Raw genomic sequence first — 27,973 nt, forward strand, 5'->3', positions numbered from 1 at the left:
CAAGGGGCATCTTAGCAGGGACCTCTGGGCTGCCCCTTTCTCCAAATCACCCTGTTAAATGGCTGGCTGAGCTGCCATTTTCTTACTTGCCCCAAATAGGACCCGCTAGAGATGCTGGTCTTCCTGGATTGCTTATATAACAAACATATACTGTCTATTGCAGTCTATGATGTCACTGGGGCTGAATTTTTCCTAGCTCTGTGTTCCCTCCAGGCAGCAAAACCTCCAGTCCATGGGGATTGCCTGGCTGCCCAGCCTGCAACTTCTGACCCAGGGAGAGAGAGAGGAGCCAGGGAGCAGTCACTCTTTTTTTACTGAATAAACATTTCTCAAGAGTATTATCCTCGATCCATTTCCAGAAACTATAAAGGCTGGGGTTTTTCTCCCCCCATTTACTTCTATCTTTGGGGAGAGAATATGTTCAGGTTTTCTCATAGCCATTCTTAAAGTCCTTCCTAAACAAAATGACTTTGAAATATAATCTGCTCAAGATTTTCAGGAAGCTTTATCTGACAAACTTATTCTTGACTCGATTTTCAAAACGTCTACAAATATGAAAACTATCAAGAAGGAACTTAATTCTTTGTGCTTCTTTAAGAGGAACATATGACTGTCAGATTGATATTGTGTTAAAATGAAGATTGGTGGCCGTCACCTGGCTGGCCCTGAAACAGCTCACTTCTTGGCCAGCAAGAAGAAAGAAGGGGCTTCATCTCTCCTCCTCAGGGGTCCATTTCTGAACCCCTTAAACTGGGAAACTTAGTAAGTGCAACCACAAAGAAGTTGCACAGCTATTAGTAGCACTGTGCTCAAATATCAAATGATGGAATCAGAGTATTAACATGAAAACACAGATGAGATATTATTTAGAGATTTCACATTACCCTCTGTGAACTTTGATATTTACCAAAAGGATTTCACTACACTGGCTTCCTGGTAATGCACGGAATTCACAGTCATGCTCATAACTGTAAATGAAGCAGCACTGACAGAAACATCATCATTTCAGGACCATTCTTAACTACATGCTGCTACCATAACTGGCATGTTGCTTTTAATTCATGTCCTTCTAATCTTATGGATTTCTACTGTGGGGGGACAAGGTAAGTTGAAAGCCTGAAAACAGCTCTGAATATTGAGTTCCTCTGTCAAATGTGTGTGTTGGTTGTGTGTACATATATTTTGTGTCTGTGTGTGTGTGTGTACATATATTTTTAAATGAATACAGGGGTGAAAATATTGGGAATGAAGGACCACCATTTTTGTTTTTAATGGAAATATTTTCTAATATGCAATTAAGGGAAAATAGAATGAAACAATTTTTCTATGATCTTTAAGTTATGAAGTATAAGTAGCCACCAAATACAAAATACAAATATAGAAATCATATGTTGAAAAATCTGTATATGATGAAGGTAAAAAGGTGAAGGGCCAGTGTAATTCTGCATGAATGCTACTATGCCACGGACCAGGAAAAGTATACCAAGGAAATCTGGACACCTGCAATGTGTTTGAATTTTCATAGATTTTTTTAAATTTAAGGTTTGAATATTATTAAATTCAGGAATTTCCTACTTCAATCTAATCATCACTTGACAAAGAAAAATCTTTTATTTTTTACTAAAATATAATTTGATGTACAATAGTATGTTAGTTTCAGGTGTACTACAAAGTAATTTGGCGTTTGCATGCATACATTATGAAATGTATGATAATTCTCATAACAATTTATCCCATACAAAGATATTACAATAGTATCAATTCTATTCTTTATGCTGTGGCTTGTTTATTTTGGAAGTTTGTTCCTCTTAATGTTCTTCACCTATTTAACCTGCCCACTCTCCACCTTCCTCATCTCTGGCAACCACCCGTTTGTTCTCTATGATGAGTCTGTTTTTGTTTTGTCTTGTTTCTTTGTTTGTTTTGCTTTCTAGATTTTGAAATCCTCACATGTAAGTAGGGTCATACGGTTTTTGTCTTTTTCTGTCTGACTTATTTCAGTTAGCAGAATGCTCTCCAGGTCCATCCACATTGTCACAAATGGCAAGATTTCCTCTTTTTTACAGATGAGTAATGTCCCATGGTATATACAAACACCACATCTTCTTTACCCATTCATTTATCTGTGGACACTTAGGTTGCTTTCAAGTCTTGGCTATTATAAATAGTATTGCTATGAATTTTGAGGTGCATTTGTCTTTCTGAATTAGTGTCATCTCTTTTAATTAAACTATAGAGCATATCCTTATTTTCATATGTAGTAAAACTAGTGAGATACCAATAAATTATTTGCTTCTTCTGAGCTTTTCAGCAAGGTTTAAAATGAAAAAAAAATATTGTACACCACTTCTCCTTTAATACAAAACACTATGTCTCACAGTATTTTTAAAAATGTCACATCTTGTTTTGTGTTGAAATAAAATCCATCACATCTGAGTAATTGCAAATGGAATATCCTACAAGATCTAGGGTAACTGATTAAACTGTATGTGGAAATGGGATTTTAGTCATGAGCTTTACCATTTGATTTTCAGAAAGTATTTATTTTGCTCTTTTGATGCTAATTTTTGCACATAGTTGTTCTCTTTGGGAAAATCTCTTCAGTCCTAACATAAGAAAAAATAAGAACTATAAAATTCCCTCTTTTATGATCCACCATTATAAAAGTTGCAAAACATTATTTCTACAGACTTGAAAATTACTCTAGTTTGTTTATACATTTTTCACAGAATTATAATCAGAGGACTACAGTTAGCTAATGGGAAAAAAGTATTTTTCTCCAATAACAGACATTGCTTAGTCGATTAAAAATGCCAACTTCTCTGGTTAGCCTAAAGTAAGGATTAGACCTTTACAACATCCTCATTTAAAAACTGTATGTATGGGTGTATTTGATTCTTTTTAACCTATGTGGCTGGTACATATTGTTTTGAATACCATCGAGAATGGACATTAAGAGGGGATTTCTAAATTGGGGGGAAAAGCAGAGGAAGATGAGTATAAAATATAGTCATATGTAGAATTTTGACAACTTGAAATCTGAAGGGCTTCCCAGGTGGCTCAGTCATAAAGAGCCTGTCTGCCAAGCAGAAGATGCAGGTTCAGTCCCTGCACTGAGAAGATCTCCTGGAGAAGGAAATGGCAACCCACTCCAGTATTCCTGCCTGGGAAATCCCATGGCCAGAAGAGCCTGGTAAGCTATAGTCCATGGGGTTGCAAAGAGCTGGACATGACTTAGTGACTGCACAATGACAACATTGTGTAAAAAATGTAAAAAGATGTTCAAGCTTCAATCTAGTCTCCCGTAGAGCTTTTAGAGAAGCTCTATCAAAAGTTGTATAGATACTAAGTCAGGAGTCCCCAGTCTCCAGGATCTAATGCTTGATGATCTCTGGTGGAGTTGGTGCAATAATAACAGAAATAAAGTGCATAATAAGTGTAATGCACTTGAATCATTCCCAGATCATCACCCCTCACCCCCAGCCATGGAAAAATTATCTTCCACAGAAGCAGTTCCTGGTGCCAAAAAGGTTGGGGACTGCTGTACAGTTAAGTGATTCAGAAGTTTGTGTGGGGCTGGAGAAGACTCTTGAGAGTCTCTTGGACTCTAAAGAGATCAAATCAGTCCATCTTAAAGGAAATCAACCCTGAATATTCATTGGAAGGACTGATGCTGAAGCTGAAGCTCCAAAACTTGGCCACCTGATGAGAAGAGACCACTCCTTGGAAAAGACCCTAATGCAGGGAAAGATTGAAGGCTGGAGAAGAAGGGGGTGACAGAGGATGAGATGGTTAGATAGCATCACCAACTCAATGGACGTGAGTGTGAGCAAACTCTGGGAGATAGTGAAGGACAGGGAATCCATGGGATCGCAGAGTCAGACATGACTTAGCAACTGAACAGCAGCAACAGCTGTTCATTTACCTATTGAGAGACTGGCCGGAGTGCAAAAGAACCACTCTAAAGTAACACCTGCATAATTCAACATTCTTCATGCTTTCAGTAGTAAAATATTTATCAAACACTACACTCTGCAGCAACAAGTTCAAAAGAAAATGAAGACTCGGTGTCTCGTTACAACGCCCAGGGTCCTCAGGTACTTACATGAGGAAAGCAAACCATGTAAATAAGTAAATAGATTGCAAGATTGTGTGTGTGTGTATGTGTATCCTGTAGGAAATGTCCTCACAAGGTTTTATCAGAATGCCGAACCTTGAGAAATCATTTTCTCCTTTTGGAGTGGGTGACTGAGTAAAGGAGATCTATGGAGAACAGTTACTGAGTTAGTGCCAATGCTGAGGCACAAGAGCATTTGCTAAACGTTGAAGAATGAGCTTTGAAGGGTGGATAAAACAGGGGCGTTTGGAGGATGGAAGCAAGGCTATTCTGCATAGCGAAGAATATGTAGGTAAAAATGCATGGAAATCGAATACTATAGTTTGACAGGCAGACAAGAAATACCCGTAAAAGAATTATGCGAGATAAGTGAAGGCTTCCCTGGTGGCTCAGATGGTTAAGAATCTGGCTGTAATGCAGGAGATCCGGGTTCCATCCCTGGGTTGGGAAGATCCCCTGGAGGAGGAAATGGCAACTCAGTCCAGTATTCGTGCCTGGAGATTCCAATGGAGAGAGGAGCCTGGCGGGCTACAGTCTACGGGCTCGCAAAGAGTTGGGCACGCTGAGTGACTAACACTTTCACTATCGGTGTGTGAGGGTTTTGTTTTTTTTCCTCCAAAACCATTTAATGTGAAATTTTAGACACTTAGATAAGCAACTTCAGGTTTCACAGGTGAAATACTATGGGAATTACTAGCTGCAAATATTGTGCAACATTGAAAATCACCTCTAGATAAGTGGAAAGGGGAAATTTCCCTGGTTAACTAATTTGTGAGCTGAGTTTCTGTAAGTTGCTTTTTTCTTTTTCCAAATAAAGAGGAAAAAAAAAAAAACACAAAACACTTCATCTTCAATGTATCAGGAAAATACAGACAAGGCAGAGACCTCAGGTGGAGTTACCCAGGGCTAGGATTCAGACTAGAGAAAGGAGGTGAGTGGAGATGCCAGCACGTCCTGTGCACCAGTGAGGTCTTACTGCTGACCCGCTCTGCTCGGCTCCTCACCTGTGGGAAATTTTCTTCTTGAAGATACTGCCAAGGACATTATATTTCACACGACTCTAACATCTACATTTTACTTTCATTGACAATGTGCTATGTGCTAAATCGCTCAGTCGTATCACTCTTTGCGACCCCATTGACTGTAGCCTGCCAGCTCCTCTGTCCATGGGATTCTCCAGGCAAGAATACTGGAGTGGGTTGCCATTTCCTCCTCCAGGGGCTCTTCCTGACCCAGGGGTCGAACCTGAGTCTTTTATGTTTCCTGCATTGACAGATGGGTTCTTTACCACTATCACCTGTACTCATCATTAGAGATCTTTCTTTGTTCTTAACTAATTAGGACACTGGAAGGCATTAAGCTAAAGGAATTTAAGCTAGATGAAATAAAAAATATTGATAAGATGATTAAAATACAATTTAATGATTCATAAATGTAGATTCATATTTAATTCTTCAGTTTTGTTTTATTTTTCACAGTGAGACATTGTGATTTTCCAAAAATAAACCATGGAATTCTATACAATGAAAAGAAATACAAGGCATCTTTCCCAGTTTCTCCTGGGAAAATTTTCTATTATTCCTGTGAATATAATTTTATGTCTCCTTCAAAATTCTTTTGGACTCCCATAACATGCACAGAGGGAGGATGGTCACCGACACCAAAATGTCTCAGTGAGTAAATGCCTGATGTGGATGAATTGTTCGGGGAGTGGAGAAGGATGTGGCAGGTGGGGTCACAAGGTCTTGACAGATAGTCACAGGGATCAGGACTAGAGGAGCCAGCAAAGATGAGAGATGTAGTCATTCATGTTTTGAGAAGCCTTTTTTGAAAACCAAATGAAGACTAAATACATGAACTTTCTTTCATGTTCTAAGTTTTAAAACTGATCATTAATATATTTCACTCCTAATATTTATGTCCTAATATTCATTTATCAGCCTGGTCATAATTTTTTCTTTAAAAAAGTCTTTGTACATATCCATTCTCTTTTGAAATGTATCATTCTCTTGAATATTGAAAGGGTCACATAAGATTTAGCATCTACACTTTTACATTTTCCAGAGATTACTTTTTTTGTGCCTAAAATTATGTCTATATTAATCCTTCAATAAATGTGAAGAGCATACTCAGGAGATAACAAGTGTACTAAAACAGAAAAACAATGTCGGGGGGGCGCAGAATAAATGAGCCAACAAAGGTAATATTAATGGTCTTTCTATAAAAAAATATTTATGAGAATTAAGAGAGAAACATACATTAAAATACTATTTATACCCAGAAAAGTTTATAAAAATAAAATATTTTATCATAAAAACCATAGAACAATGGAGTGAAATGTTAACTTCCTTTTGTGTATGAAACATGTATGAAAAGTATATATTTCGTCAATACAGCAGCAAAACCTAACTTCTTTTAAATTTTATTTTCATACTTAATTTTAGCTTTCAAAGCTTTCCATTAAAAAATCTTGTAAAATGCAAGTGTATTTTACTATTGTTTTACCGCTTCCATCTGGTACATTAAACAACTTTTGGCCCTTAGGAGTGTGTTTCTTTCCTTTTGTGGAAAACGGTCATTCTGCATCTTCGGGACAAACACACCTAGAAGGCGACACTGTTCGAATTACCTGCAATAAGGGCTACAGCCTCCCGGGTGACCAGGGCAGCATCACCTGTGCCGAAGCGGGCTGGTCCTCCCCTCCGGAATGCATCTCCACCAGTAAGTGAAATGCCCTCTTCTTCAATCCTGGAACATGTTGTGATTTTTTTAAAAAGAAATAAATCTATTGTCACGTCTTAAATAGAGATTTCACCACTTGCTTTTATTTTACACATTTGTTTTTTAGTTACAGCTGTCTCTGAATAGATGTACAAGTAACATAGCTTGCCTGCCTACACAAATCAAATGTATTTAATAAAAACAAATATTAAACAAGAATACAAGCACTTGAAGATAGTACCTTTATGTTAAAGTAACACCCACTTTTTGTGTACAGTGCATTAAAATTATGTTAGCTGAGAATAAATATCTAGAAAACTAAAATATTAAGGAGAAAAAAGTCCAATGCCAGCTAAAATGTCTTATAACTAAGACAATTGTTAATAATTAACCTTTTGTGTTAATATTAAATTCACATGCTTGATTCAATAAACAATTTCTATGTTTTAAAAATTTTGTGCTTGTGAGAGTTATGTCTGTCACTGATTTAAAATCTGGAAAACAATTCCTTGGAAACTCTATAACATGGCAGCATCTTCCAGACCTCTGGAATCATAATAATAATTTATAATCGTCTTTCTATTATATAAAATCTACAATAATTTATAATCATCTTTCCAGTGTAGTATTCAGCCAGAGATTCAAGGAGACATAAAAACTTCTTTAGCTATTTCTCATCATAGCGCCAATTCTTTGTCACTCAGCCAGATAAATTCTAGTCACCAGGTCCTCCAAAACCCTTATCTTCCTCTTCTCGTCTCAGAAAAACCATAGGACTCTGCCTGGTTTCTCCCCGCTGGGAGCTGGGAGGCTCACAAAGATCCGCTTTGGGCTTTGGACTTTGTTATCTCCCTTCTCTTGATCATCATGAACCCACACTGTCTAATTTCCAGCTTCCTGGAAATATGTTTTGTCCAGTTTTATAGCTTTTTTAACCAGTGGGAGGAAATGCTGATACCAGCTACTTCATCTTACCAGGAAGTGGAGTCTTCCGGTATGCTTTTTAAAAAAGCAATTATGCTAGCAAAATCCTTCCACATCTTCAGTATTTAAATTTACCCTTTTAGGAGACAGACTCTTTCTAAAACAGTCTGAATGACAACGGTGTTTCAGTAAACAGTGAGGCTATGGTTTCTTACAATTACAGAGGGCTTAAACACGACCAATATTTGCCAAAAAAATAAAAGAACAAATCTATTGACATATCTGAAATGTCCAGTGACCAAACAGGGTTCATGTTGTATAAGCTTCACTCATGGCTCAAATGTTTTTGTAACCCATTTAATGGGGTGATGGCAACCAAAGTCCAAGAATTGAATTTCAAAGCCTGACAGCTCCGTCTGAGTACTGCAAACTGACAAGGAAGTCCACACCAGTGTAGACACCTAAGCAAAGGGCTCAGTTTATTGCAAATCATTCATAATTCTCTGTAGGAAATTATTGAATAACTGAATTGGATTTCTCCTGGGCATACCAAAACGCTCCGGCCAGAGTTCTTTGCTCGCTTTTTCTAGAGCAACACATTTAATTTTAATGTGCCTTATTCTATGTAAAATATTTTATATAGTTTCCCAAAATATTTTCTTTGAGGATTTAATAAACTAAAAATGTGGATTGCAAGAATAATTCTAGGCTGTGGTTTTCCTGAAAGGCGGCTTATGTTCTTTCTTTTTATAGTCATATTCATTGATTTATTATGAAAAATTTTAATAAATTTTTATATTTTCCTTTTTTTTTTTTTTCAGAAAAGTGTTTAAAAACAGATATTGTAGTTGCCAATGGGTTTTTGTCTGAGTCAGAATATGCTTATTCTGTAAATAAAGAAACACAATATAAGTGTAAACCAGGATATACAACAGCAGATGGAAAAACATCAGGGACAGTTCAATGTTTGCAAGGTGGATGGTCAAGTCAACCCACTTGTATTAGTAAGTAATTTTACGCTTTACTATGCACCTTTCTGAACCTGCAACATGGAAGTTTACTTCAACCTTTTTTTTGTTGTTGCTTCTTCAGAGATTAGATGGCATCATTGATTTAACTTCTTTAGTTATGTTTTTCCATGTCTTCAAAAGAGATAATCTTTCTCCTGTCTATTTTTTTTTTTCCTAGAACAAATGCCATTATTTTGAAAACGGGTAAAAAAAAAAAAAAAAAAAACCTAATTAGATTTACAAAGCTTTGTGCCTGCATGCTCAGTCATGTCCGACTGTTTGCAACCCTATGAGCTGTAGCCCTCCAGGCTCCTCTGTCCCTAGGATTTTCCAGGCAAAAATACTGCAGTGGGTTGCCAATCCTACACCATTACAGAGCTTCAGGCACAGCTGAATTTGTTTGAGACTGAGATCTTTGTGCATTTATCCTTCTCCATCTTCAAATTCTCAGTCTCCTGTAGTTGATTTCTTGTTCCTTTTAATACAAGTTGTGAGTCCGAGGAATAAGCTGCATCCACGGTGTACTGGTCCAAGGACACTAATACTGAGCTCTTTTGAATCCATGATCTGATGCTCAGAGAAGGAACAGGTCTAGAAAGTTTTGTAATCTGTGAAAATTTGAGAGGTATGGGTACGTTTCAGGTTCTGGTTTCTGGGAAACTTACACTAACAATGGATTTCTGACTTTTACAGTTTTTCTTAGGGATAAAAAATGATAAATCGGTACTCTATAATCAAGTTAACAGGCATAGGAAAAAACCTTAAATTTGGTAGAATTTGAAGTTCTATAGGGCTTCCTTGGTGGCTCAGATGGTAAAGAATCTGCCTGCAAGTCAGGAGACCTGAGTTTGATCCCTGGATCAGGAAGAACCCCTGGAGAAGGAAATGGCAACCCACTCCAGTATTCTTGCCTGGAGAATCCCATGGACAGAGGAACCTGGTGGGCTACAGGAGTGGGTTGCCATGCCCTCTTCCAGGGGATCTTCCTGACCCAGGAATCGAACCTGCGTCTCTTAGTCTCCAATATCAGCAGGCAGGTTCTTTGCCGCTAGCACCTCCTGGGAAGCCCGTATATATATATATATATATTTACTATATAATATGTAATATTATATAATAATATAATTTAATTATATATAATAATTATATAATATATAATAATGTATAATATATTATAACCATTATATATTATGTATATATTTATATAATATAAATGTATTTATATTGAAATATATAGATATAATATAAAATATATAATATATATTTTAAACAAAAACTTATCCAGGAATAGATATATAAGGAAAATGCAACTAAAACCAATTTTTATTAAATTATTATTACTGGCATTTTCTATAAGGTCATTTATTTATCAGAACATAATGATCATTAAAGATCAGTGTTGGCTTGTTGTGTGCTTGGAAGCAGATATAAAATTTTGACTTTTAATTTGCCCAGAGTCCTGTGACAGGCCGGCACTGGTGAATGCCAGAGTCAAGAGTGATGTCACGTGGTTTCAGCTCAACGACAGGCTGGACTACGAATGCCACGCCGGGTATGAAAACCAAGACGGACGCAGCACAGGCTCCATAGTGTGTGGTGAAGACGGCTGGTCCCATCTGCCCATGTGCCGTGGTAAGTACTTGCTTCTCTAGAAAATTTAAAAAAAAAAAAAACAATGATGGATAGGTTTCTTTTTAGTAGGCTCTCTACAAAGAGTTGCCCTGAAAGCTAAGTTGGTAAAGAATCCGCCTGCAATGCAGGAGACCCCTGTTCAATTCCTGGGTCAGGAAAATCCCCTGGAGAAGGGATAGGCTTCCCACGCCAGTATTCTTGGGCTTCTCTGTTGGCTCAGCTGGGAAAGAATCTGCCTGCAATGCGGGAGACCTGGGTTCAATCTCTGGGTTGGAACATCTGCTGGAGAGGGGAAGGCTACCCATTCCAGTATTCTGGCCCGGAGAATTCCATGGACTGTCTAAAATCCACAGGGTCGCAAAGAGTCGGACATGGACTGCGCGACTTTCACTTTTCTAGAAAGATGTTTCCTAAGTAGCAACTATCAGAATTCAAAGCGTTTCCATGTAGTTTAAAGAAGACAAAGTTGAATACCAGTTATTGAATAACAGATCACTGACAAGCACATCACCCGCTCAAAATAAGGGTGCTTGTATGCCACACACAGACAGATTATCTTAGAGTTTTGGAGGTCCAAGTCCTGATATCAAGGTGTCAAATCAAAGTTCCTTCTGGAAAAAGTCCCTCTCCACTTCTCCAAGTCATTTGCATTTTGGGGCTCATGGCCACTTCCTCAAATCACTTCAGCCTCTGGCTCTGTTGTCATATTTTCTACTTTGATTCTGACTCTCTTATAAAGGCCCTTGTAATTGCAGTGGACCCACCACCACACAGTTAATTTGGAACACCCTCTCCATCTCAAGGTCTTTAACTTAATTACATCTGCAGAGTACGTTTTCCATGTAAGGTATCACATCTGCAGACATCATGGATTGGAAGAGATACATCTTTGGTTGCTACTGTACTGCCTACAACACCATACAAGAACTATACGTGAATAAACTAGGTTGAAAATCCTATATCATCCAAAATCAATTATTTTCAAAATAACTCTTTTTTAACAACTGGATAAGAGAAATAACGTTAACAACTGGTAAAGAACTGTCGAGCAAATATTGGAATAAAATACAGAGATACAAGGCTGAAAATCTTATAGAAGCTGAGTGAGCCAAATTCCAGGGGGATATGCACGGATATGCTGTTATTAAACCATTAAATGGCCAATAACAATACATGAAACTGGGTAGATTAAATAATATTTCTGAGATTATTTAATTAGAAAATATTCCACTATGCTTTTTTGATGTGTGCCTGATCTATTGAGAGTTCTTATTTTGTCTTGTCATTCATATTTTCACATGTGAATTTCAATATAGAATCTTATAGTGAAGTGAAGTTGCTCAGTCATGTCCGACTCTTTGTGACCCCGTGGACTATAGCCCACCAGGCTCCTCCGTCCATGGGATTCTTCAGGCCAGAATACTGGAGTGGGTTGCCATTTCCTTCTCCAGGGGATCTTCCCGACCCAGGGATCGAACCCAGGTCTCCCGCATTGCAGGCAGATGCTTTGACCTCTGGGCTACCAATGAACCATTAATAACAGAAGGTTAAAAGAGAAAGACACACACATATATTCATTTATATATCCATTTTTAATTGAATCAGAAGGTATTCACAATGTTTTAGTTTTTATATACTTAGTAGGTTGACCTGAAATAAATGGACATCAGTTATTTTTCCATCAATGAGTTTATTTGGGATCAGCAGAGAATTTCACCTTGGGGTCTGCAACCATGAAGAGTCACATGCAAGTCCCTGCATAGCAAGAGAAGGAGAATTTTTTTGATGGAGAAGAAAAGGAAGCAGGAGGGCTGTGTAGACTGTGGCTTTTCATTGGCTGAGTCCTTGCAGGAAAGAAGAGCCTTTCTTCTTCCTGATGGGCTCTGCTATCTTCATGGAGCATGAGAAACTTTTGGTTTCCTGGCTTTATTGAATTGAGGTTTCTGTTAATATTTAACAAGTGATATAATATTTTACATTATACAGGGTATAATGGAAAGATTCAGAAAACCTAGAGGCAACTTAGCCATGTGTTTTTGAAAAAGTTTTGATATTTAGTTCTTTATTTATAAAATTATGAATTGCATTTTAATGTTCCCTCCTGCTTAAAATGTAGACATGTTTTATTCAGGCAGTCTAGCTATCTACTTTTTAAACATAATTATCATCTTTTATGTGAAAGTGTAGTGAAATATATTGTATTTTAATTTTTATTTCTCAAAAGATTGGATTTTCATGTATTTTGTGAACACTATTCCTATTCTATAAATAAATCATCAAAGTTAAGTTTTTATTGTTAACTAAGCAAAGTAAATATTAATAATTTATAAGTAACTTCTCAGAACTTGTCTATAACAATCCTGAAGAGACTCTTATACAAACTTTTACCTGGGTGTTCAACTGACTAGTTTTTCCAAAGGGTCTTACATATACTTGTTGAATATAAATCTTTTAAAAGGCAAGAATATATGCTGCTCTGTATGTGAAGCCCCCTGAATCTTATTTTTACATAGAAAATGTTAACTTCGTTTTTGCAATGATTATTTCACATATATTCATTTACTTTATTTCTACTTTTAGAAATAGAATGTCATCTTCCATTTTTAGAAGCAAACGTAGATGCTCATCCAAAGCAAGAAAAATACAAAGTTGGAGATGTGTTGAAATTTTCCTGCAGACAAAGACTTAAAAGAGTTGGGCCAGATTCGGTTCAATGCTACCAATTCGGATGGTCACCTAATTTTCCAACATGCAAAGGTCAATGTTTATTTCAGGATTGATGAAATAAGAATTAGATTTTTATATTAAATCTGTGTATTTTATTGGCTCTTGTATTTATAATCTGACAAACAGCAAAAAATGCAGGAGGAGGGGTGATAGACCATAGTAATTGAGTTGCACAGCTTGTTTAAATTATTTTTGTCAAGGGGTAATTCTGCCTCGTGTTTTGAAATATATGAAGGGGTTTTAAAGATAAAAATACTGTAGCTGAGGTTAAGAAGTGCTAGTGTTTTTTCTCCTTAGTCTTGTTAAAAATATAATTTAAAAAATATTGCATGGTCCTTGTTACATTTTTATTAAGAGAATAATCAAATCATTGTAAAAATGGTTTACTAGATATAAAACAATGACAATTTGTGGCTTGCTTCAGATGACATTATTTTCATCAAGTTTTTGATCAAATTATTTTAAGTGTTTATGCTGCTGTTTAGTCACTAAGTCGTGTCTGACTCTGCGGCCCCTTGGACTGTAGCCCGCCAGGCTCCTATGTTCGTGGGATTCCCCAGGCAGGAATACTGGAGTGGCTTGTCATTTCCTTCTCCAGGGGAATCTTCCTGACCCAGAGATCAAACCCACGTCTCCTGCTTGGCAGGCAAATTCTTTACCACTGAGCCACCTGGAAGCCCAGGTGTTTATAAATATTATGTCATAAATTGTATGTGTATATCATACCACATACTTGATATTTATTTATGTAATAACCTGGTTCTATAATAAATAACTTGCAATATATTGGGATTTGAGGACAACCAGGATATTTGGATATAAAAAGAATAAAAGATTATACTAAAAATTATTGCTAGTTTGAAGAAGTGTAATAAGATATTTTATAAATGTAAGTAAATGTTCTTATTTCTTATATAGGGATTCTGAAGAATTTAGAAGTAAAATCTCACTGTTTATCATTTATTTTAAATTACTTCACAAACAATTAATCACAGCAAACTGTGCAAAATGTAACATTTCTATATCTAGGTGATTAGTATATGTTTTCATTATGCATTTTTCTTCTTTAATTTGTTCAGAATTATTTTTACTAAAACGTCAAAATTTGAGAAAGAGAATAGTCAGTACCCTATATACAGTGTAAAAACAAACCTGAAAAAAATAAGAATGATGTATAAATGTAATTTAGTTCTGGATCAAACAAAATAGAACTGCATAATTTGCAATATTTAAGACTATTTAAGCATTATTTACAAGGTTTATTTTGTGTTAGGGCAAGTGAGATCATGTGGTCAACCTCCTCAACTGCCCAATGGAAAAATGAAACACAAAAAACAAGAAAAATACGAACACAATGAAATGGTGGAATATGATTGCAACCCTGATTTTGTAATGAAGGGACCTAAGAAAATACAATGTATGGATGGAGAATGGACAACTTTGCCCACGTGTGTTGGTAAATAGATATTTATTTTTAAATAGGACAGTTACTTTTACTTTGTCTGTATGTATAAATACATATGTAAAAAGATAAAATATTTTAAAGGTAAGCATATTTTTCATGACATTTTCTTAGAACCAGGGAAAGCATGTAGATTTATACCTCAGCTTGAGAATGGCTATAGCCAGCCCTCTGTCCCTCCCTATCGACATGGAGTTTCAGTGGTGTTAAGTTGCAGAAGTGCATATACAATGATTGGAAATACTACAATTTCATGCATTGATGGAATATGGACCGAGCTTCCTAAGTGTGTTGGTGAGTATATGTTTCTCCATTTTACATTTGATTGTATATAACTTTTTAAAATCAATAAATATATCAGCACATGCTGGTGCCCACCAGATATTAAATTATTAGGACATAAGACACTTATTGCTTGCTCTTAATAACTCTTAATGGTTAAGGATTTCCTTTGATCTATGAATATTGTGCGAAATTACTGAGACACTTAGTATCTGTGTATCAAGAACATATGCAACCTCTGCTTTAGATGAATCCCAGACTGTTTTTTCCAGCTATCTTCTGCTCCATCATCCCACCTTCACCACATGATGAAGCTATGCAGACGGATTGTTTTTTAAGCTTCTAGAAAGCCATGCTTTCCTTTTTTTTTTTTTTTAAAGAAAACAACAGAGTACCTTGAAAAGTATAGCAGTACAGCTGGTATACAGGGGTTGGCACTGAGCGGACAGGTAAGAACAGTTCCTGAGTGGTGGAAGGCAAGGAGTCGGGAGATGGTGGAGCCGAAGAGGATTGGCTGAATAAAGGACAGTGCGTCTGTACAGTGGGACACTGTCTGTCTTACATAAACCAGGGTAGAACTTTACAGTGTGACTCCACAAGGCAATATAACAATAGATATAAGGGTATGTAAGTCCCTTACATACGAACCTTCCAGTTACAAACTTTCAAAGCCATGTTTTCTGAAAACTCTGTGCATCTCTTCCCTCTTTACTCTTTTCCTGAAGTGTCTTTCTCCATTTTAATCACATGTAAAACTATTCACCTTCAAGACTCAACTCAAAATGCTCTAACCTGTGAAACCTTTTCTTATTCATTTTCATCTACCCACAGGCTCATCCTGAAACTGCAGTAGAATGATAGAGCTTCTTCACTGTGCTATCTGCCTGTACATTTATTATGTAGCGTTTATTCCATGTCTTGTACCTAAGACACTTGGGCTCAGAATAGCCGAGCCCATGGGCATGGACCCAATGCCTAATTCAGAGCCTTGGTAACCACTTCAGTCTGCGTAGATTTAAAACATTTTAAGATTATGTGTCAGTAACTCTTTTGCAATAGCTTTTGATTGGCATTGCAAAGGCTCCTCCTCTAGGGCGTGGTCCAGAAGGTGCCAGCCTTCTTTCTTATATCACACTCCTGCACCCTCCTTTCTGTTAGTCTAGGCTTTCTCAGAGACATAGGGAGTCTGTAAAGCTTTACTTGACCTTTTAGCTGAATACATCAATCTGTGCACTCAGGTCTTATGTTAAGCTTCTACATATGTTTTATAGGCTTCTCACTAGTACCATTTTCTGCATTAGTTTCTTCCCCAGTCTCTTTGAGGTTTTATTGGTAAAGAGGACCTTTTATTACCTTATATATTTGAAGCATTATACCTTTATATGCAAGATAACAACAGAATTTTTAATGTCAATTTTGTTTTTAGCAACCTTGCTGAATTCCTTTATTACTTCCCAGAATAAATTTGGATTTTTTTATTTCTATAAATGGGCTTCCAAGGTGGTGCTAGTGGTAAAGAATTTGCATGCCAGTGACTTAAGAGATGCCAGTTCAATCCCTGGGTCAGGATGATCTCTTGGAGAAGGAAATGGCAAGCCACTCCAGTATTCTTCCTGGGAAATCCCATGGACAGAGGAGCCTGGAGGGCTACAGTCCATAGCGTTAGGGTTGCAAAGGGTCAGACACAGCTGAGCAGTGAGCATTTCTATAAACAATTACTATCTGATCTTTTTTTATTTCATTGCATCAGCCTGGAAAATACCTCTGTGTGGTTCCAAAATAAGAACCAAAATTATAATTATGTAGCCTGAGTTATAGTACATTCTGGGGTGTTTGGCATCTCCTCTTAGGGAAAGAAAGACCAGGAGCCAGGCCTGATCTCTGCTCTTCCTGTTTTCCTAATTTCCTTAACTCTATCCCAGATTTTCAGATTAGCTTGCTGACATGTTTCCTCCACAGAAGTCATAAGTTTTATTCCAAGATTTTCCCTTTGGTCTGTCTGCTTTATTCTCTTGTATCCCAGCAGTCTGTGGACTTTCAGCCACAATACAAGTTTTTTCCTGACAAAGTCAGTTGCTCAGTAGTGTCTGACACGTTGTGACCCCATGAACTGTAGCCCACCAGGCTCCTCTGTCCATGGGATTTCCCAGGCAAGAAGACTGGAGCGGGTTGCCATTTCCTCCTCCAGGGGATCTTCCCCACGCAGGGATCTAACCCCAGTCTCCTGCGTTGCAGGTGGATTCTTTACCACTCAGCCACCAGGGAAGCCCAGCAAAGTCAGATCCTGGCTACTTTGCTCCGTTTCCAGCAATCTCAGTATAGCGAAGTCTTTAATTTTCAACTTTAAAGACTGGCAGACTCTCTGTTGCTGCTCTTCCAAATTCTAAAGTAGATCACCCAGGGCCACTCCTTCCCCATCTCCTTGGCTTTCAGATCATCAGCTGGCCCCCTTACTCCTGGGGATGAAAACTCCCGGGTTAGCTGCTGAACCCCTTTGAGTCTGGCAGAGCCCTGGTCACTGGCCCTCCGTGATGACCCACTGAGAGGAACCGTCTCCCACCCCCAGGAAGGTGTAAACTGTATGCGCTCATGGTTGCCAATCACGTGGAAGTGGGACACAGACCTCCGATCAGCAGCTCACTTGGGGTACATTTAAAGTAGGAATTAGTGGAGAAAAAGGACTTAGCAGAGAAGAAGCAGAACCTTCCATGTCTCATTATTCTGTCCTTTGACACACGAAGGGGAAGGTCCCATAGCGATCTATGTATTTGTGGACAAAAGCAGGGGGAGTGTAATACTACAAACCACCTCCACAAGCAAGAGACCGTTTGGAAGTGCGTGTTTTGAGGGTCCATAGGGGAGGCCTGGCGTGCTGCAGTTCATGGGATTGAAAAGAGTCAGACACGACTTGGTGACTGAACAACAACCAAGTGTTATATCAGAGAAGTTCTCCCTGGCACATGCTCTGACTTTCTGACTCTGGGTCTTTGCTAAGCTTCTGAAATGTGGGAATAATTGAACCTCAAGGAACATCCAGATTTATCTCTCTTTATTAATACGATACTGCTATAGACTTATTTGTGCATCACTTCTTTTTATTCCTTGAATGCCTTGAAAATATTTCTTCAACATGATATGGTGGGTACCTTTTCTTGCCTTTAAGCATGAGGCTGAATGTAGCTACATAAGGACTGACCTTCAGTCAAACCCCTGGACCTAAGCAACCCATCTTGCACTCTCATTTCCCAAAAGACTTTCTGATCCATTTTTTTGTCGTTCAAACACAGGCTATAGTTTTTTGCTTTCTTTTACTTTTTTTGACAGCACAGCCTACCTCATGCAATGAAATGAAGAATAATTTCATAGGATGATACTTAAATGTATCAAGCATAATTTAATGATACCATAAATATTTCAGATATTTTATTGAAATGTTGCTTAGTTTCTGTTTAATAGTCTTATTGTGTATGGATATCTTCCTTTTTAATAGCAACAAACCAACTTAAGAGGTGTGAAAAACCAAGGTTTTATGTAAGAGGACAGTTAAGTTCATATATGTATGAATTTAATCACAATGCCAGAGTAAGTTACAAGTGTGCTGGGAAGAGTACATACATACAAACAGTCTGCATCAACGGGAAGTGGGACCCTGAACCGGACTGCTTAGGTAAGATTGGTTTGAAAGAGTTTGTAGATCCTTTGCTTCTTCACCAGAAAAATGCTCTTGAAAATTAACATGCTTTTAAATTAAATTATTTACTGTGATATATAATCATAAAATTGGAAGGTAAATTTAGGAACTGCTCATAGCCATGGACAGAGGAGCCTGGCAGGTGCTTAGAGAAGGTAACTGGTGGCCAATTTTCTAAATACCAATATTATTCTCATTAATGATTACAGAATAAAGAAAATTTGAAATGTAGGACAGACCAAGAGAATTTACCACTTAAAGATTCATTTCAAAAGAGATCATATCAAATATACATGATGGAATACTAACTCCTAACGAAAGAGTCTAATGGCTGGGACTTACCTGGTGGTGCAGTGGTTAAGACTTTGCTTTCCAATGCTGGGGATATGGGTTCCAAACCCAGTCCAGGATCTAGGATCCCACATACCTCAGGGCCAAGAAAACATAAAACAGAAGCAATATTGTAACAAATTCAATAAAAACCTTAAAAACTTTCTGGGTATGATGGCATTAGAAATTGTGAAGGAGAAAAATATTTGAATATATAATTAAATTTAAATAATGATTTTAAGAAGATAAGTTAACTATAATTTGTCTAAAACAACTAAAATTTTTCATTTTTGTCAAATATTTTATTTTTCAACATATTTTTATTTTCTTATATTAGGAAGTGAATATTGTTCTGAGAGTTTCATGAACTTGTTATATGCCTGTGGAATGTCTACTTAAATTTACCAGCTATAGTTGACTGTTACATCCCCAGTGTTAAGACCCTATAGATCACTTTCATAACCACAAAGAAGTAATATTTAAAAGTAATAATGAAATTGACCTCCTCATCTATCTTTCATTTTGTGAAATAATTCACTTCCAAATAACCTAATGGAATAATATTTAAAATACTAAGAAGTGTATTATAATTATAAAACGTACAGTAAAACCTATGAGATGTACAATAACGAAAACTTAGAGTGACATTCAGAGCCTTAAATGCATATTTTTTAGGAAAAAATAAACTTGTGTGTGTACACGTTAAATAAATATATAGCTAGGGGAAAACATACCTTTCAGATATGAAGAAGAGAAAGAAATAATAAAAGTATAGGCAGAAGGAAGTGAATGAAATAGAGTATTTTACTTACAGTTGATTCCTTAAGTAAAACTAATTCTTAAAAAGATTAAGCAGACCTGTCTAACCAATTTTACTCTAATCAAGAAGAATGGTGGGAAGTCTGAAAAAAGTATTCTGCAACCAAAAAGTAGATGAAAATACAAGTTTAGGGAAATAGGAGAATACCAGTTTTTAAAGTAAGGACATTTAGGGACTTCCCTGGTGATCCAGGGGTTAGGACTCTGGACTTTCACTGCTGAGGGCGAAGGTTCAAACCCCTGGTTGGGAAACTAAGATCCTGTAAGCTATGTGGTGCAGTAAAAAAATTTTTTTTTTTTTTTTTTTTTTTTTTGCAGAGAAGCACCAATTAGGCAGCAGCCTCTGCCCTGGGGGTGGGGATGCGCTGAAGGAGGGCACCCCATGAGTCTTGGTTAGGAGGTGGGTCTGTGGCTCTGACTCACAGTGCTCTGGCATTAAGGTGTTTCCCTAAGAACAAGTCCAGTGACCAAAAAAAAGTCAGTTCCTGGTCAGACAGAGGCATGCTAACCACATCCATCAGCAGGCACTGTTCTGTTTAGAAGAAAATGCAGATTATGAAAATCTTTTATTGCCATCAAAGTTTAGGCTGTTGACCCTCCCTCCCATCTCCCTCCCCACCCCACCCCTCTAGGTTGTTACAGAGCCCGGGTTTGAGTTCCCTGAGTCCTATCGCAGATTCCCACTGGCTATCTATTTTACAGATGGTATTGTACGTCTCCATGTTACTAACTCCACACATCCCAAGAGGGAGGTTCAAGAGAGAGGGGACATATGTATACCTATGGCTGATTCATATTGATGTTGGCAGAAACCAACAAAATTCTTTAAAATTATTCTTCAATTAAAAAATAATAAAAAAGGAATAGGTGGTCAAGGGAAGCCTTGGCTGGTTCTGTCATTACTGTTGCTATTTAAATATTTTTTTTGTTCTAACTTGTTTGAATCACATGCACATAATTTTTTTGAATCATGTGGGTTAGCTAGAAAAATAATTAAAAGGGTTAATTTGAAAAATTATACAAGAGTACTGACAGCATAATGAATAGGAGATAGAAAGAGGCACCTGAGAAATTTTAAATCAATTATTATAACACAGACGTGCTTTTTAAACCAAAAACTATGTTAACATAAAATACGGGTATTACTATAGCACAGGATATGTTGTTGTTTAGGTGCTAAGTCGTGTTTGACTCTTTGCAGCCCCATGGACTGTAGCCCATCAGGCTCCTCTGTCCATGGGATTCTCCAGGGAAGAATACTGGAGTGGGTTGCCATACCCTCCCAGGGGATCTTCCCAACCCGGGGATTGAACCTGAATCTCATTCATTGACAGGCAGATTCTTTACCACTGAGCCACCAGAAAGCCCAGCATTGTATACATTATATGTATATGCATATATATATGTATGTGTATGTGTATATGTATGTATGCAGAGAAAAAGAGAGAGAGTTAGTTATTGGATGTCCCATTATACTGAAATGTCATCTTGTTGAACTGTTTTTCCTTAGATTTTATTAATCAAATAATGCAATTTTTTTTGTAGGAAAAAAGAAACAATTGTGCCCACCTCCACCTCAGATCCCTAATGCTCAGAACATGCAAACCACAGTGAATTATCAGGATGGGGAAAAAGTCACTGTTCTCTGTAAAGAAAATTATGCATTTCTGGAAGCAAAAGAACTTGTGTGCAAAAGTGGACAATGGCAGTCATTACCACAATGTGTGGGTCAGTATTTGTTTCTAAAAAATGTTATTTAAAAAGAGGTTTCTGATCTTCGCTTTATCTAAAGAACAGGAAAAAAAAAACTTATGCCATATTTATTACACAATATTCTGAAGCATTAAATTGTCATCTAGTTACCCAATTCTGTCCATGTTTTAAACTGTTTCTCTAAGATGTATCTCCAACAGTGACCAGAGAAGAAACAGGTTTGAGACCTTCACTGGAAACTCAATTTTGTTCATTAGAATTACTCAATATCCAGCGTTAAGATGTAGAGCGGGCAATCTGAGAGTGGTCAAGGCTAGGGTTTGAATTTGGTAATCGCTGCTGGAGAGATATGAAAGTTTTGGGATGGGCTGGGAACACATGAAGAGTTTACATATCTAAACAAGAGAGAAAGAGGTGGGCAAAGAGGAACAGCCAGACAAGAAGGCAGGAGATAAACTAGGGAAGGTTGCTAAGATAATTCCAGGACCCAACTGCAATGTGGGAGTGCTACCCCTCATTCTACAAGCAGGTGTCCCACAGTTTGACTCAGTTCTGACACTGTCTACCCAGAGACAGCCTCAGATCTCACAGGCTAAGGACTCAGTCTTACAAGACTGCTCCCTGAGGCCCTGGTTCAGATGCAAGTTGCACGTCCAGGTCGTCACCTGTGCTTCTGACCGACCAGGTATAGATGAAGTTTTCCGTGACCCTCTCCTTGGGTTCCGTTACTTTGCTGGAGCATCTCTCCACACTCAGAAGCAGTCTATTCACTAGATCACCATTGCATTACAAAGAGGACAACTCAGGAACAGCCAGAGGAAAGCGAGGCTCAGAACAAAGTGTGGGGGAGGGTGCAGAGCCGCATGCCCCCTCCAGGCAAGGCTCTTCCCGCATCTTCCCACAGGAAGCCCTGTGGACCCTGTCTTTTGGGGGGTTATGGCTTCAGTACATTGGCACCATTGATCAAATCCGTGGCCTTGGGTGATGGATTTGGCCTCCAGCTCCTCTGCCCTCCCTGCAGGTCAGGGTGGGACTGAAAGTTTCAGCCTTCTAATCACATGGTGGTTCTCCTGGCAACCAGCGCATCCTTGTGTTATCAAAGGGCTTTCCAAAAATCGCCTCATTGATGAAACAAAAGGCACCTGGATTGCTTTCCATCTTTAGGAGATTCTGAGGGTTTCCAGAGCTCTGTGCAAGAAGCAGGAGTCAGATCAAGTGTTTGCTTCTTTTTAAAAATCACAACACCGCAGCTTGTGTCCCAGAAGCAATGCCAGTGGTATAAGCCAAAAAAAAAAAAAAAACCTTACTTTAAAATGTTATTTGATAGGACAGCAAGCATTTCAAAGACTGCTTAGGACTGGGCAAGATGCCTGAGAATTGAACAGTGGATTTAACAAGGAGCTCAGCCTGGTGCTCTGTGATGACCTAGAGCCGTGGGTTGGGGGGAGGGGAGGGGGGCTCCAGAAGGAGGGGATATCCTATCATCATGGCTGATTTGTGTCGTCTGGCAGAAACCAGCGCAACATTGTAAAGCAATTTTCTTCCAATTAAAAAAAGTTAATAATAATAACATAGGAAGAAGGGAAGTAAATGGAGATAGAGATGAAAAAAAAAAACAAAAAAAACAGTGGATTTAGCTACCTGAAAGTCAGTGGTAACTTTGCTTTTACCTGATGAAGCTGTGACTTTTTCAGCGCATTTCTAAGCTGGTTACTGATTCAGCAGAGGCGACATTGGTGACACAGCAGAAAGAGGACAATTCATGGGGCAGGGCCTTTGCTGGTGTAAAGGGTATAGAATCCAAAGTCCACATGAAGGAGGTGGTTTGAGAAAACAGCAGGGACAACAAATGAAACAGGAGAGAGAACAAATTATTTGCGATCAGATGTCTGATTTGGTCACTCCATATTGTTAGAAAAACGCCGCGGGAGGAAAAAAGCCGCCTCTAAGGACCGGTGGTAAAGGCCTTTATTAAGCGTCGCTCTCGGGCAGAACTCCCGGGGGCGGGTGAGTGAGGAGACAAAGGGAGTCTGCGAGGTATGAGGGGTGGGGAGGGGTTTTATAGCCAGGGTCGGCGTCCAAGCCAGGTCTTTTCATATAAGGAAGAAAGCGCGGGCTACAGCGGCGGTCAGTGTCCGAGGGCTCTATGTTGGTACCTGATTGGACCAGGCTGCAGGGGGTCAGCCCCTGGAAGTTTAGCCAGCCTCCGGAATTTGCCTTGCAGCACTTTTCCCGGGGGCATGCCCCGACCTTTCACATATCTGTAGCTTTTGTGACCGTGTAGGGAGATCAGTCAGTACCATGGAACTTATTCCAGCCGATCTTAACATGAAGTTGAAACATGATGGACAGAGAAAGAGGCCTTTGTTATTACTTGGAGTTAAGAAAAGTAAATGCAGAGGAGTATGTCTACAAGTCATTTCAGTAAAATTAAAAGTTCATGACCATAACTGATAGCTACATGATGTTTGCATAACATTAACAGTTGCTCCAGAGAATAAAAATGGGAAGGGCGTTACTTATTTTTACCTTTACTCTGTAATTAAACGTTTTTTATGGGGAAAGGTGAAATAGACCAGAGGTTTACTCACCAGTCCATCAGGTTTTAAGTAAAAACAGTTTTTAATACTTATATAACCTTATATATGGGCTTCTCGGTGGCTCAGCAGTACAGAATCCACCTGCGATGCAGGAGATATGGGTTCAGTCCCTGGGTCAGGAAGATCCCCTGGAGCGGGGCATGGCAACCCACTCCAGTATTCTTGCCTGGAGAATCCCATGCACAGAGGAGCCTGGCAGGCCCCATTGGGTTGCCAAGAGTCGGACACGACTGTAGTCACTGAGCATGCATGCCCTTATATATACTTAATACCTATTTTTCGTGTGTTTTATTTTAGGGTGAAAGAAAGCATTATAGCTCTATTCTAGTTATCAGGTTACATGATAGAAATTTTATAATGAGCTATTTGGACTCTTGGACATCATGTAAATAAGATATTGAAGATAATGATATATGGAACTTTGCATTATTCCATTTACACTGTAATACTGATTTTTTTTTTTAACACTTGCATGTCGTCTTCCAGAGCTTGCACAATACTGTGGGCCCCCTCCGCCTATTGACAATGGAGACATCACCTCCTCCCCCTCATCCGTGTACTCTCCAGGGGCGGTGGTCCAGTATCGCTGCCAATCTTTCTATGAGCTCCGGGGAAACCTGACTGTGACCTGCACAAATGGACGGTGGTCAGAACCACCCACGTGCATTGGTGAGTGTTAGAAAACGCCGCGGGAGGAAAAAAGCCGCCTCTAAGGACCGGTGGTAAAGGCCTTTATTGAGCGGTCGCTCTCGGGCAGAACTCCCGGGGGGGCGGGTGAGTGAGGAGACAAAGGGAGTCTGCGAGGTATGAGGGGTGGTTTTATAGCCAGGGCCGGCGTCCAAGCCAGGTCTTTTCATATAAGGAAGAAAGCGCGGGCTACAGCGGCGGTCAGCGTCCGAGGGCTCCGGGTCGGTACCTGATTGGACCAGGCTGCAGGGGGTCAGTCCCCGGAAGTTTAGCCAGCCTCCGGAATTTGCCTTGCGGCACTTTCCCGGGGCATGCCCCGACCTTTCAGTGAGTTCTTCATATTCTCTCAGAGTCTGAAACTTGGACTAATTTTGTAAGATAATTTTTACTTAAATTTTACTTAGCCGAAAACTTGTCTAACAAGTGTAGGTATATAACAGAACATTTTTTTTTTAATCTGCTTTAAAACAGAGTGGAAGAAAGTTTCTTTAAAAATGATAAATCAGGACTTCCCTGGTAGTACGGTGGATAAGAATGTGCCTGCAGATGCAGGGCACATGGGTTTGATCCCTGATCCGGGGAGATTCCCCATGCTGAGCAACAATGAAAGCCCCTAGGCTGCAACTTCAGAGCCCCTGTTCTGCAGCAAGAGAAGCCCGTGCAAGGCGGCGGGAGAGCAGCCCCCGCTACTCTCTGCAACCAGAAATGAGCCCGCGCAGCCAGGAGACCCAGGGCAGCCAAAAATAAATGCATTAAAAACAAAACAAACACGATGATATAAACACACTTTAAAGAGACCCCAACACACGGTGCATTGTAGAACTCCATGAATATCCCAAGTCATTTAACCACAGGCATACTCTTACACCACAAAGAATTTTCATGTTACAAACATCTGAGGGTTTTTTCGGGAGACCATTTGTGAAATGTTGGTCCGGGAGTTGTTCTTTATCAGTATGCAAAATTCTACTTGTCAACCTGAAGGCTTTTCCAGGAAGAACTCTTTGCAGACCGCTTGCTCACATGGATTTTTACTCCCACGTGGCTGGGAGTTCTAGCAGGGAAATAGAAAAACGGGCAAGGTGTGCAGGTCGCCTCCCAAATCTGCACTATTTCTTCTTCTTCTTTTAATGGTTATTTGGCTGCGTCAGGCCTTCGCTGGCACGAGTTCCCTAGCCGTGGCGCTCTGGCTCAGTGGCTGTGGTGTGTATGCCAGGTTATTTGCTCTGGTGCGTGTGGGATCTTAGTCCCCCAGCCGGGATCAAACCTGTGCCGCTGCAGTGAGAGTGTGCCGTCAACCACTCGACCATCAGGGAAGTCCCTCTGACTCTCTTAAAGAAATTATAAAGTAGGGCAAACTCTTTGAAGAGCAGTTTGGGAATAAACCTCAGATTTTAAAAACACACATCCTGTGACCTCATTATTTCTGGAAGACTAATCTATACACAGACTCTTGCAAGTGTAAAAGAATCTGTGCGAGGATACGCACAGCCACGTTGTCTAGCACAGTAAGAAATGGAATCGACATTTCCATCAGTAGTCTTATGAGATTTGCATTATTAACAACCTGTGTCAGTGAATGAAGGAACGATGCACAGAGCACCTTGGTATTTGATTTAAGCTGTTTGGTGGTGTTAGGGTTCATACATCACGTTGCTGACCAAGGTCCATCTGGTCAAAGCTATGGTTTTTCCATAGTTATGTACGGATGTGAGAGCTGGATCATAAAGAAGACTGAGAGCCAAAGAATTGATGCTCTTGAAATGTGGTGATGGAGAAGACTCTTGTGAGTCCCTGAACTGCAAGGAGATCAAACTAGTCATTCCTAAAGAAAATCAGTCCTCAATATTCATTGGAAGGACTGATGCTGAAGTTGAAGCTCCAATACTTTGGCTACCTGATTCGAAGAGTTGACTGGCTGGAAAAGACCCTGATGCTGGAAAAGATTGAGGGCAAGAGGAGAAGGGGGTGACAGAAGATGAGATGGTTGGATGACATCACTGACTCAATGGACATGAGTTTGAGCAAATTCCAGGAGACAGTGAAGGACAGGGAAGCCTGGCTTCCATATTCTGGCTTAAAACACTAAATTATGTGAATTTGGAAAATTTATTCTGCTTCTCTGAGCCTCCATCACCTCATGGGTAGCCTGGGGAGATAATGCCCAGCATTTAGAAATGATACATACAACATGCTAATAACTATGTCTGGTACAAGTGAATAAATATTAACTTTTAATATTCTTTTATAATTTAATTTTGTTCAAGATTTTCTTAAATGCAATTTCACTGTTCTTGGATAAGGAAAGATTTATTATTAATACTTTATTATTTTTTCTTTCAGATGCATGTATCATATCTGAAGATAGAATGAACAAAAATAACATACAGTTAAAATGGAGAACCCCCCCAATAAGATATGCTAAAACAGGGGACTTCATTGAATTTGAGTGTAAGCGTTCACATAAAGAGAAAACACCCATACAATCATTTCGAGTCCTCTGTCAGGAAGGGAAATTTGAATATCCCACTTGTGAATGAAACAAGCACAACTTCCCTGGATGGACTCTTAGAAGTAACCTTACAGGTGGGCTATTAAGTATTTGCTATGTAGTCACCGCTACAGTTGTTGTCTTTAGACTTTCAGGGATGGTTTATCACAGTTTTAATTAGAACTCTGGGTCCTCAGAGTTTCTTAAATTTGTAAGCTGAGTAGCCAAGGCTTCTTTTATTAGGAGGACCATGCGTATCTGTCCTGAGTCCCCCTCTCCTGTAACACACGCAGAAACACGCCCACCTTTAGCACTAGTTCCACACACCCTCTTCTCATTGTCTGAAATTTACAACTTCAAGGCTTTCTGAGTCAACTTTATTTCAGAGGAAGTGGAGTTATTCGGATAATCTCTTTCTTTACATCATTATCATTTCATAAAAATACAAACGCTGTCACCCCTTATGTTTGTAGCAAGCATTAGTAAGTATTTATAAGTCTCTAATGTGACTCTAATGATTCATCAGGCCATACATATGCCTTAAAGGATTGATACACCATCTTCTACAAATCAGTGGAAGACTTTGAAACTTACACAAATCTTAGTGTGGTACTTCTAATGCAGTCAAGAGGCAATATACACAAACAAAAAGGTAACTATAGTTTTAAGTGAGAATTATTAGGTTACAATAGTACATGTATTGAATTGTCTGGGTAAGCATGAATGGATAAAGAAAAAATGAGAATAAATAAAAATGCTGGCTATAA

At 38.9% G+C, this 27,973-nt stretch overlaps 1 protein-coding gene across 2 annotated transcripts; it reads left to right on the plus strand.

Annotated features, from left to right (window-relative positions):
• The first annotated feature begins 942 nt into the window (after positions 1–942).
• Positions 943–27,973, plus strand: LOC122708253 (complement factor H-related protein 5-like). Of its 2 annotated transcripts, XM_043924479.1 has the most exons (12): positions 944–1,103; positions 5,596–5,790; positions 6,662–6,838; positions 8,584–8,766; positions 10,228–10,404; positions 12,985–13,161; positions 14,405–14,587; positions 14,708–14,887; positions 18,366–18,542; positions 21,261–21,443; positions 24,515–24,697; positions 27,059–27,973. In XM_043924479.1, the coding sequence occupies exons 1-12, from the start codon at positions 1,046–1,048 to the stop codon at positions 27,253–27,255; spliced, it is 2,070 nt and encodes a 689-aa protein (XP_043780414.1). In that variant the 5' UTR covers positions 944–1,045; the 3' UTR covers positions 27,256–27,973. The 2 variants fall into 2 exon arrangements, with proteins under 2 accessions (XP_043780415.1, XP_043780414.1); XM_043924480.1 differs by lacking the exon at positions 18,366–18,542 and having other exon boundaries at positions 943–1,103.

Source organism: Cervus elaphus, chromosome 14 (genome assembly GCF_910594005.1).
Source record: "Cervus elaphus chromosome 14, mCerEla1.1, whole genome shotgun sequence".
NCBI classification, from domain to species: domain Eukaryota; kingdom Metazoa; phylum Chordata; class Mammalia; order Artiodactyla; family Cervidae; genus Cervus; species Cervus elaphus.

What these genes read in the sequence shown, in the direction of transcription:
- LOC122708253 (XM_043924479.1), top strand. Translation starts at nt 1,046, where the DNA reads ATGTTGCTTTTAATTCATGTCCTTCTAATCTTATGGATTTCTACTGTG. An exon ending in TTCTACTGTGGGGGGACAAG is followed by an intron (nt 1,104 to 5,595) that starts GTAAGTTGAAAG and finishes TATTTTTCACAG; the next exon opens with TGAGACATTGTGATTTTCCA. An exon ending in AAGTCAACCCACTTGTATTA is followed by an intron (nt 8,767 to 10,227) that starts GTAAGTAATTTT and finishes TAATTTGCCCAG; the next exon opens with AGTCCTGTGACAGGCCGGCA.